Here is a 12,373-nt window from a genome sequence, read left to right as displayed (position 1 = left end):
CTTTCCCTATTCCCTAGAAAATGTCTGTTTAGTAAATGAATATTTGGTTTGGTTTTATCATCTAGATAATACTTGATTTTTACACTTCCTGAAAAACAAGCATTGTGTAAATAAATAACATGCAGTGCTGGTAATATCAGACTCATTCCTTCCTGCTAACAAAAAAAGAATAATAGGATACCATGTTAATAAAGTGATTTCAGTCCCAAGGAAGACCAAGGAGCATGTTTTAAAGCATTTGTGCAGAGTCTGATAGTGTATTTAGGGCCGGATGATTTGTGGGAGGTGGGAGGGTGGGAGGGATAACGGAAGTTCCTACACAATGAATTTCACAGGACATAGTCTTCTTAGATGTACCGTATGCATATGCAAGTGTTCTAGGCTAAGCAAGGAGCTTTGGGGGAACTTACCTGGGAGCAACATATATGGGAAGAAGATGGTATGTGCATTATAAGAATTAGCTTATAGTGGGAAGCAGCCACATAGCAGCCGCATAGCACAGGGAGATCAGCTCGGTGCTTTGTGACTGCCTAGAGGGGTGGGATAGGGAGGGTGGGAAGGAGACACAAGAGGGAGGAGATATGGGGATATATGTATATGTAGAGCTGATTCACTTTTTTATACAGCAGAAACTAACACAACATTGTAGAGCAATTATACTCCAGTAAAGATGTTAAAAAAAAAAAGAATTCGTTTATTTTTTAAAAATCAGTTGAACATTTTTTGGTTTGGTTTGTTTCAGTTTTATTGAGATATATTAAATTAAATATAATACATACAGCACTGTATAAGTTTAAGCTGTATAGCATAATGACTTGACTTACATATACTGTGAAATGGTGTACAAAGCTTTCGGCTGATTTCTTTTTATTCCCTCAGGTTAGGTGCCTTTTGTTTTCTACTTCATTAGTTAACACTTAGAAATTTCCTAGCCCAGTGGATACACCACCGCCTTTCCTGTCACCATGCCCAAAACCTTAAACCAATTTATTCGTCTTGTTCCATTTGTCACTTATAACCTCCTGTCAAGTCCGTCCATTCTCTCTCTATAATCCATCACACTGCATTGTTCTTACTGTCATGACTCCCAGTTCAGAGCTACAGAGGAGCTTCCTCTTTGATCATTGATTAATTCCTCTAATATTTATTAAGTTTCCCCTGTATCCTTCTGCCACATACTGGGGACACAAAGATGAATGGCTTCCTTGCCCTCAGGGAGTCAGCCTTGTGGGGACATAGGTTTGTGGACAGATCATTGCAGTACTATATTCCTAAAACTGTCTTGAAAAAAGTAACTATATTATCTTAAGATTATGCACCCTTCTTATGCCCAGCTCTTAAGTATTTGAAAATTAAGTAACTAGTTCTATTTTGCCATTTTATGGTTACTTTTACCCACATAAGCAGTAAAAGCTTAAATTTCCCTTTGAAATATACATTTTCTAATTCGTGTTACCGTTGATGGCTAGAGCTTTCATCGTCACTTCATAGAGTTAATACATCTCTTTAAGAATAACTCTCTACTCTCAGAGCAGTTCCACTATTTGTGATTAAAGATCTGCACATTCAGATCTTGACTTATATATGTATATTTTTCCTGAATTCAGATTTAATGGTCTGAGTTTCCCTCTGATGAGCGGCCACCAACCCATCCTCCCCAAACAATGAATAGAAACAATTACTTCTGTGGATCATCTTCCTAAATCTGGCTTGGAAAGGGAATTTTCAAAGTCAGGAGAGAGAAGTACGATGAATGTTTTATGGGAAATCATGATATTATCTTTCTCTGTTTTATTTTTTGTTTTATTTCTAGCTACAAGAAAACACATGAAACTCTGAGTCACGCAGGGCAGAAGGCAACTGCAGCTTTCAGCAACGTTGGGACGGCCATCAGCAAGAAGTTTGGAGACATGAGGTACTGTGGGAAAGAACCACGGGAATGGGGCTAAGCCTTTGGCTTTCCGAGAGAAGGGGAGCATTATATATATATATATATATATATATATATATATATATCAACTGGTCTTCCTAACACATTCTTTTTTTTTAAGTTGGATTAAAATTTTATGTGGCTGATAGTATTGGTGACTGAGATGCATTTTTATATTGGGACATTTTCTGCCTGAAGGTCAGCTTAGTGGGCCTGGTCCCAGAGATGCCCTTTCCACTAGGACCCGACCTAGTAGAAATAGAAGATAGAGGGTGCCTTTAATCACCAGTAATAAGGAGAGATTTCAGAAGAATGCAGCACACACTGAACTTTAATCACTGTAATTTAAACAATAAGTTAAAATATGCCTTCAGTGGAATATTCTCTGATAAACTATTCTTGGTTACTTTTTTGTATATATCCAACTAGTGCATGTATTTTTTCTATGCTAAATGCGTAGATATTTATTCTTTTATTCTAAAAAGGTACCATATAGTGTATGCTCCTGGTAGTATTCTTTCTTTACTTTAGCAATATATTGTGAATATGTTAATAAATGTTTATTGCATCTTTATTTTTTTTAAAATTATTTATTTATTTATTTTTGTCTGCATCGGGTCTTTGTTACTGCATGCAGGCCTTCTCTCGTTGCGGTGTGCAGGCTTCTCATTGTGGTGGCCTCTCCCGCTGCAGAGCACGGGCTCGAGGCTCAAAGGCTCAGTAGTTGTGGCTCATGGGCCCAGTTGCTCCACGGCACATGGGATCCTCCCGGAGCAGGGATCGAACCCATGTCTCCTGCATTGGCAGGTGGACTCCAAACCAGTGCACCACCGGGGAAGTCCTTACATCTTCATCTTTAATGGCTGTATTATCTTCCAGTGCATAGCTGTAGCAAAATTTTTAAACCAGTCCCTTTGCTCATTTTGGTTATTTTCAGTATTTGTTATATAAAATTAGGGTGAATATCAAGATTTTGAACTGAGAGCCAAATGACCTCACTATAGGCACCAGAAAAACAACGTAGTATTGACCATTTTTATTTTTCATATTATGTACTAGGAAGTTATCTTACATAGATTTGTTACTCTCATTTTTTTTGCTTGTTTAAATACCTATCATAGTTTATTTTGAATTTGGCTGATATGCTTAGGAGATTTTTCTGTATAAATCAATGTCATTTTTCTCTCTAGAAATCAAATTCACTTTTTAAAAACTTCTCAAGTACATTTTATATTTCTTCTTTTAAAAAAATATGTGTGTATTATTTTACTGGATTCTTAAACTATTGCTTTCTTTGTTACCCTGCAGCTTTGATACCTAGAGGCAAATATTTATATCTTTGTGTTTAAGTTACTTTTTGATGTCAGAAATTACTGGATTGTGCCCAATATTCATGCATCATCTTAACAACTTGGCATTCATGAGGCTAGAGTTAAGTAAGTACATGTGCATGAATCTGAGTACATTGCTTTATCTTCATTTTTGCTAATAAAGCAATAACAAAAAGCAGTTAAAATTCTTCAGAGGCAGTGTGTGATGAACTGTAAATATTCTGGATTATGAATTAACCCTAACTTTATTATATAAAAATTTGCAGTCATTTCAGTGGCATTAAAACATTTATCTAAACTAATTAAATAACTCCTTAAAACAGGAAAGACCTTATCACCAGTTATATCCAAGAAAATATATTTTGTCATATTTATAAAGTTTGTTCTCCACATACTTAGTTGAAACCTTTCACTTGAACACTGGGATTCAGTGGCATAATACTGCCGACTAGAATAGTGTTTCTCTAACAGTAGCAGACCTTAGGGACACTTCTGAAGCTTGACAAATGCATATTCTCAGATTCCACCTCTCTCTCCATGATTGCACCTCAGTAGGTCTTGGGTGGCGTCTAGGAATCTGTGGCTGTTCTCAGTTATAAATGGGGTTAAGAGTAACAACGTCTTCAGTTTACTATACAAGTAGCAAAAGAGAGCCTGCCATGTGTTAAGCACTCAATAAGTGCCAGTTTTTACCTTTACTAAGTGACTGTCTCAGTTACAAGGTGACCCCACAGGACTGAAATTGGGAGAGTCCGTGAACAGGAGTGCAGTGTGTTTCATAAGTTGTAGAGAACGAGGACTGTGTTTCACACGTGCAGCATGTTGACATACTCATGTTCCTACAAGAGCTGGGCATAATATCAAGGTTGTGTTGACTGCCTTTCCTCCTGTTTCAATGTGGCTTTGTTTTAGCATAATGGATAACCTGTTTCCCAGGAGTTCCAAACTTTTCATTAATTATTGCTCTGTGTAGAGGATACAAAACTTCCATTACAAACTGTGGCTAAAAATATTGGGAAATGTAGTCCACATTCAAATATGGGCCTGTCATATTTTGTAGACCTATATTTTCAGGCCTATATTTTTCTCAAACTATAATATGTAACATTTGAAATAAATGAGGATAACTCTCTGTGAAAGCAAAAAGGTTTACAAAGAATTGTTACTTTTATACTAGAACAAGTAATATATGTAAAAGTCATATTTGAAAAGTATTTAAGTGTAATATAATAACGATTCTCAAAAGAGAACAATTAGTAAGTTTTAAATTTTTCGTTCAAATTAATTTGCCAATTTATAAAATGATAGTGGGGAAATTTTAAAATTTTATCACAGGCATTTTACTTTGAACCCCTTTTCAGTTTGAAAGTATCATATTATTTTATATTTTGTTAGTTATACCGTAAAATTCTTTTGTGAATTCTGGGAACAAATTTCTGAACCTCTTCAAAAAGATTGCCAGAAAAATTCAGATACCTGAGAAGAAAAACAGTACCTCTCAGTTTTGTGGGGGTTTTTTTTTTTTTTGGTTTTGGTTGTTGTTGGCTGCACCGCAAGGCTTACAGAATCCTAGTTCCCCGAACAGGGATCGAACTCGGGCCCTTGGCGGTGAGAGCTCAGAGCCCTAACCACTGGACCTCCAGGGAATCCCCTCTCAGTTTTTCTTTAAAATAATTAAAAGTTAATGCTTACAGGTTTTGAAAACCTAGAATTTGGGCCTTTTAATAACTGGATGCAAAGCACTACTTTAGGATTTAATTTAGATGTTTTATAAAAATAAATAAGATTTCCTGAGCTAAGGTTCTCATTTTCTCCTGACGGCCACGAAGTGAAGGCCCCTGAGCCTGGTCGCGGAATTGCTCTGCCTTCTTGTCCACCTGTCAGGTAACGTGGTTAATAGCTACCTAGCTAGACTGTTTTCTCTGAAGTTAAAATAAGGTCACATTTATGAAAGTACTCTGAAGAAACGCAAGCTATTAGAATCACTTTTATATTAATAATGTTGCCATCTTCTTGGGACTTCTCGGTGAATTCATTCAAACTGCACGTGATCTAGTGGAGAGGAAATCTTTGGAGGAGGCGTTTGACTTTATTAGAGAATCCAGCCACCTCTATATATCCATGAGAAAAATAGTGAGAAGCACACGTACGGTAGGTTGGTAAAGTAATTGTGAAGACATTAAAAAGTCAGCGTACTCAAAAAGAGTAACAAATGGGGTCCCCTCATCTTTTCCTTGGGGCTCTTGAAAGCGGGGACAGCGGGCAGTGAGGCCGTTTCCTTGCATCCTGATGTGCTAACCCTGCTCCTGCTCTTCTCTCCTGTGCTGCTCCGGCTGCAGGTCTCACTCCATCGGGTAAGCGCTGCCCCCAGGGCCCTGCCGGCTCCCTAGCAGCTCCCTTCCTCCCCGGAGCCCCACTGTGGGTGCGCTTCAGCCAAAGACCAGGTCTCTGTCGCTGAGAGCGTTCACAGCCAGGGAGAGTTACAGAGTATAGGGCACCTAATGCATTTGAATCTATTTCAGCCCCTGTGTATCTCACTTCTGAATCATTTACACGACTTTCACTTGCTGAGCCATCCCTCAGGAATCTCTTTCTGCATCATGCCTTCTTACACTGACAGAGGTCCTTTAGAATTCAAAGAGGAAAGTGGCAATTGCGAGTTGCGTATGTTTACGAAACTTTCAGAAAGTGAAGTCGAGAAACAGGAGTTTTTTCCTCTAGATTGTCGTGTTTTTCTAAATTCCTAGTAACTGTTACTTAGGCATATGATTTACCTTCAACTTTCTGTACCTTCTGAAGTGGAAGAGGAGAAAGGCCACCGGAAGAGCTCAAATGTTAGCAAGTGTGCAACTGTCAGTCCCAGGTCTCTGAATTAAGCCTCCTTTTAGGTAGAATCTTATTACATGCCTTAAAATTTTTTTTTTTCTTAAGAAAACTACCTGTATTTAAACAGATGAATAATTTATAATGCTGATGAAGTTCTTTTAGTAATTCTTTTTTTAATGTAACTTATGAGGAAATATTTGCCTATGATTTCTAAATGGAGTGTCTAGGGTAAGACTGTAAGTATCCCCTGCACTTCTTTGTCCTTTTCTTTCTGAGTCCTGGTAAAGTGCCACCCCTACTGATGACCTCAGTGGATATTGTTGGGGAAGGTGATGAGTCTGATCCCCTACCTGTTAGCTTCCTGGGAGAAGAGAAGGCCGGGACTGTGGTGGAAATTGGATGAGGGCATGCTAGCCTAGGAAAATGGACCCCATTTTGCTTGCTCCCTTCCTGCAGCCTGATTTCCGAGTGGAACTCACATAGAGATGACAGGCAGTCGATCAGAGGGAAGACGAGTTAGCCGCTGTAGGATCAACAGGGTGAGAAGGCTGATGATCTTAAGAGTTCTCAGAAAAGTTGATCTTTGTACCAGATGTCCTTGCATGGATGCAGAAGCCCTGCCACCATGTTGGACTGTGTGAATTGCGTTTGCCTGGCATGTGTTTCCTTGATTGACTGATGTTAACTACACACAGTCCTCTGGAGTGCTTCTCTCCAATGGAATGATTAGCTTTTAGCTGCCTGGCTCTATGTGCTAGGCACTGCCCCTTGCCCCTTACTGTCTTCCTGAACAGGAGAAGGGAGCTGGACCAGGAGAGCATGTCCACCAGCTGTTGGGCTGACCTGGGGCAAACCAGACAGTCTCCTCCTCTCCTTCCTGGCCTACAAGGAACCCTCAGGAAGTAAAATAATATGCAGCCATGGACCACCTGGTCTCCTTATTCCTTTGGAAGTGACTGTGGCCCATCCTACCCAACAAAAACAAATACTATCTTGGTGGGGTGTGCAGGGAACACTTCAAATAGTTGAAATTGCTGTTTTGAAACCGTGAATAGGGAGTTTCTCATGTACTTATATTGTGCTATCTTCTTTTTTTTTCCCCCCTTTAATCTGCTTTTGCCCTGAAGCTACTCCATTCGCCATTCCATAAGTATGCCTGCTATGAGGTAATCTGTGTAAATTATTTGACATAATATCAATGTATAATGTGCATGAAGTGTTAACTTTATTGATACTTTGTGGGGTTTTTCCTTCTTTATATAAAGGGAAATGCCATGACCTATCTTATGCTCTTTTCTGAGGGCCCTCAGGGAAGAACGCTGACAGTGCTGTAGAAGTATTGGACGGGTAATAGGCTTGGGCTGCTGGCCAGACACACTGGTTTAAATCCAGCCACTCTTGATGTGTGTGACCCGAGACAAGTTATTTACCTATCTCTATCTCTATTCTCTTATCTGTATACTGGAATAAATAAGACCTACCTCACATGGCTGTTATGAGATGTGTAATCTGTGTAAAGCACGCAGTACAGGGCCTGGAACATTCCAAGCACACTTGCAAAGGTGGAAATCCTTTTATTCCCACAGAATTAAACGCAAGGCTGGGAGAAAGTTTAAATGAAAAGGTAGGAGACAAAGAGGGCTACAGTTCTAGAAAGGATATCATTAGGATTTTTTAAGGGATGTGTTAAGGCAAAGAGTCTGTTGAACAATAAAAATGTCATTAAAATTACTGGTGAGATGAAAACTCCTGAGAAAGATGTTCCTCTCGCTTCCAGTTGGTGTGACTTAGTGATACAATCAGATAAAGTCAAAATAATAGTAATAGAGTATAGAGGAATGAATGTTAGATTAGGAATCAGAAGATGTTGGTTGCAGTCCAGTTCTGCTAGGGGTGAATTTGGCAGCCTTGGGAAGGTCACCTCAGTGACAGCATTTTCATCATGTTTAAAAATAAAAGGCTAGAACCAGATTCACTGCTCTTCCCTTGGTGCTTCCAGGAGCCCTAGTGCTTGCTTGGGCTGCCCTGGTTGGGGCTCCATGGGAGGGGATCTAGTCTCTGGGACCCTCCCTCACTTCAGTCAGAACTGTGCCTCTTCTTCCTGCTTTGTATTATATACTGTGGTGTGAATACATTCTAGAGGGAGTTCAGTTACTCTACATACTTTGAGCCCACTGAAGCCTAATTCTTTCCAGGGTCATTTGCAGTGCTGCAAGTTTGTAGTTGTATATGACATGATTAAATCTGAATAAATAGTTTCTCCGTATTCCCCAGCATGCACTCTAGTGTAATTTGATTAGAGGAATGTCTGTTTTATATATCTGATGATGTCTCTTCTACACTGGGGTTATGTGGTTACTTTGGAAGTTTAACCACAGCATTTGATTTCCCTAATTTGGTGGTAAGTAGAGAGCATAGATTCAAGATGGCTTAGTTCATCTTTGAATGACTTGCTGCCCCTAGAATAAGAGCACCAGAATTGAGCAGTGCAGCCTGCAGCTCTGAGCTTCTTACTTGTTAAATTTTAAGTCTGAGTGTCCAAAAAAGCCTTGAAAAAAAAATTAATATGGTTTTCCTCTGTGAACCAGGAATCCATCTAGTGACTTATGGGTCAAATGTATTCCTTGTGAGCTTGCCTGAAATTAACTTTAAAAAAAAAAAAAAAAAAAGATTTTGCTCAACTAACATAAACCATGAACCATTAGGCTGAACTGTCTGCCCACTGTGGTCCTGTGCAACTGATGGATGACAGGTAGTTAGTCATGTGACCAGCTTGGCCAAATAAAACATGCAGTGGAGGTAAAGTGCTAATAAGTGTACACTTCTGAATCATTCTTATGTAATTTCACTAATATTTCATCATGAGACAGGTACGGTGGAGCATTCCTCACAGGAATTCAGCTCATGTTTGAGTCATATACAAGGTGTGATGCCATGCTTGGGCCCTCTGAACTCACCACTGTTACTTCATACAGCCTGGATGCAAATGCATTTGTAACCATCCGGAGCATCAGAGTCTTCGGAGACAATCCCTAATGAAGCCAAATTCATTCAAAAACATATCCTCTATATTAGTTTCCTCTTGATAGTATTAGAGCCATGCTACAGCCCACACCATACAATGAAGCCCGTATTTTATAACCATTCGCCCTTATGAAGTTTCTTTAGGCCATTCCTCTTATTTTATTTCTTCTGCACTCAAGAGAGAATAGCAAGTGGCTTATCAAGTATAGTAACATTCAGTTGAATTTTTTGACCTGAAAATGATGGCAGTTGTTGTTGCTGAAAGCCAACATGAACACAAGATTTAAGACACATTTTTAATTCAGTTCCTGTTTCCTTAGTTGGACTTGGTGATATCATTTTAAATGGTAATGATGTCATTAAGTCATAATGTCATGTGGCCAAATCCAGTATAGGAAACCAAAAAGCACCAAATAAAGATCTAAATCTTAAAGTTACAAGATGGTATGTAGATTATTTAACACAGTGAATGAGTTACAAATAAATTGTCGATAGACAGCAAAGGTTCTGTCTGGTAAGAACAAGTAAGTGTATCTTCTTTGGGAGGAAATACAACACGTGCTAATAGCACCATTTTGATCAAGCATTAAACAAGTAGTGAGTATATTTCAACCTAAAATAATGGGCGCACTGACTTTCAGAAACACTGCTTCCTGGATGTTGAGAAAATGCTTAGTTTTAAAACTTTAAAGTTTGAAAACATCTGAACCTTTTTTTTCCTTTAGCTATTTCTGTCTTGTGTCACATTCACTAAAATAAATGACTTTTAAAATTCCAAGTGGGAAAACTCGAATGTGACGTTCTTCAGATAGACTTTCTATTGGTTATAAAATAACTGAGCTGGGAAAAGGAGTGTTATGATAGAAACAATTAATTAGTAAATGAAAAATTAAGCTATCACTCCTTTGACTTGTTGGAAATTATGTATGGTGCACCATGGAATTATTACAGTTGTATCCTTGCCAAATGCTATATTATTTATTCTATAGTTATCTATTTTACTTAGAAAAATCCCATGTCAGGTTATGGTTTCTGGATCTAACCTAGCAGAAGTGAAATAAATTTTAAAACATGGTTGGTGTAGGTGGCAAACCAGCAACTAACTCTGGTGCAGAGGTGATGTTTGCAAGTAAGAGCAGAAACCAGGCAGCACAGCACGATTGCTAAGACAGCTAGGTCTTCGGAGCTGACCTCTCTTTTTTTGTTATTTTAGGAATTCTCCTACTTTCAAATCATTTGAGGAGAGGGTTGAGACAACTGTCACAAGCCTTAAGGTACAGATGAAGTGAATTTTGTGTCGCTGGGTTCGTTGAATCAGGACAGCTTAGGCATTGCTGCCATTGGCTCCAAAGGCGGGGCTACCAGCATTTGATGCAGCCAAGAAGGCAGCAGTGCACAGAGTCACTTTTCTTCACATTATAAATCTATAAAGAAAACCAATATTGAATAGTGTTACTGTAGCCATACCAAGTTGTTTATATAAATAAATCATTCAGAAGTGAACTGCTCATGAAAGCGAATTGGGATTTGTGTTGATCTGTTCACTGGTTAGAACTCTTAATGCTATTCCCCCAAGAAGCAGATATGTGATAGATGACTGTGGATAGGACAAAGGATCTGTGAACTCTGAAATTAGAGTGTACGTGAAAGTTCAGTAACAGCTCAGAGCTCCTCTGGTTTGGACACGGACCAGTAGAAATGAACTTGTCTCCATGCGCTATCCTGCCATCCACCGCCCATCAACACCACTTGCCTACTCCACTCACGTCCTGAGCACAGCACAGCATGGTTATCATGGAGGGAAAATAAAGCTGAATCACAAAATGCATTATTTTGTAATAGTGCATTTGTTCCCTGGGTATAAACTGAAAGTATGCCTGTTCTATAGTAGGTGCTAAAAAAAAAAAAAAATTCATTGAATTTATTGTTTGAGCATAGATAAGTTAATGTACAGAGGATAAAAGAGCAAAAGTAAAATCAGTCTAGTCCTAAACGTATAGAACGTTTAAAACACGAAAAGTCATTGATACTACTAAGATTTTTTTAAAGATACCACCTAAACTTGATTACATCTTGATATCATTATCACTATTTTACATACAATCCATTTCTATATTTCCCTATTACTGGGAAAATTAAGAATATGTGTGATCTTTAATCAGATCAAAAGCACATATAGGCTCATGCTGATTACCCAGCTGCTTCTGAATCATACGACCTTCACATATGCTGCCAGATGAGAGTCTGTGAGGGTATAAGTTATTCCTTAGTCGAGGTCTTAGATGCTTTTATTGATTTTGACCTGGAGGGTCTTTCCCCTTAGAAGAGGCTTTCACGTAGTCTTCTCTTTTCCAGACCTGTGATTAGGTGTTTAAGACTCAAGAATGAAATTATTACTCAACACTTACCATGCTTTCATTGATTTCATTTACCAGCAGTCTCTAGTTGTGCAGTTTTACTGCTCTGCCTGTCAACATTATCATTTATTTAGGGACCCATAGGAGCCATTAAATTGCCGCTGTTTGTAGGAAAAACTTTTTATGGGTAGAGACCTGCAGTGTCACAGACATTTCTCATGCCAGAATATCTAGTTTCAAAACAAAAGATTCCAAAAACCCCAGGAGTTAATTTCTCAACATTTGGTTCTCAGCCTTAAGACAATCCAAGAAGGATGGATTCTGTTGTCAAGTTCTGACATAGGAGAAGTTGTGCTTTTTAGGTTTTCTTTAGAAGGAGGAGGTAGGAAGAAGCAAAAGGAGAATAAAGAACAACCTGTTTTCATTTGCTTTTAGGAAACTCTGGTTAGCTCACAGTTCATATATGAGATAAGTGTCTGATCCACACTGTCAGCCTCTCACTTTTCCCACTGCATCTGGATGGAAGGTAGAGCCTGCCGCCTTCCTCAGAAATGCACAAAACTAACTCAGCCAACTGGATACTAGCCTGTGTCAAGACCTCCTGAAAGCAGATTCTACGTCTGCGTGATTGTCCATGGGTTTAACAAGACTCACAGCCCCCCCACCACCTAGTTTCTCTTTCTCTGCCCACACAGGCAACAGGAGAATAGCTAATAGTCATGCTGTGTGTCAGACCTCCCACTTCCTCAATAATTACAAACTTCTCATTCCTTTTTTTCCCTCCAGACTAAACAATAGATGTTTAACCCTTCTGTGTATAGTTTATTTTCTGCATAGTTTTCTTTTGTGTTCTGAATCTTCTCCAAAACTTCTGTAACTTTTCAATCCTGAGGTTATTTCCTGCT

General features: G+C 38.8%; 1 protein-coding gene across 1 annotated transcript in view; it reads left to right on the top strand.

Annotated features, from left to right (window-relative positions):
* The window catches only part of TPD52L1 (TPD52 like 1), a 48,552-nt gene that overhangs the window by 32,880 nt on the left and 3,299 nt on the right, over positions 1–12,373 (top strand). Inside the window, 4 exon segments of the mRNA XM_007447981.1 lie at positions 1,814–1,915; positions 5,601–5,615; positions 7,215–7,253; positions 10,325–10,385. Of these exon segments, the coding sequence (XP_007448043.1) occupies positions 1,814–1,915; positions 5,601–5,615; positions 7,215–7,253; positions 10,325–10,385 (217 nt within the window).

Source organism: Lipotes vexillifer, unplaced genomic scaffold (assembly GCF_000442215.2).
Source record: "Lipotes vexillifer unplaced genomic scaffold, Lipotes_vexillifer_v1.1 scaffold756, whole genome shotgun sequence".
Classification (NCBI taxonomy): domain Eukaryota; kingdom Metazoa; phylum Chordata; class Mammalia; order Artiodactyla; family Lipotidae; genus Lipotes; species Lipotes vexillifer.
This window is presented reverse-complemented; position numbering and strand designations above follow the sequence as displayed.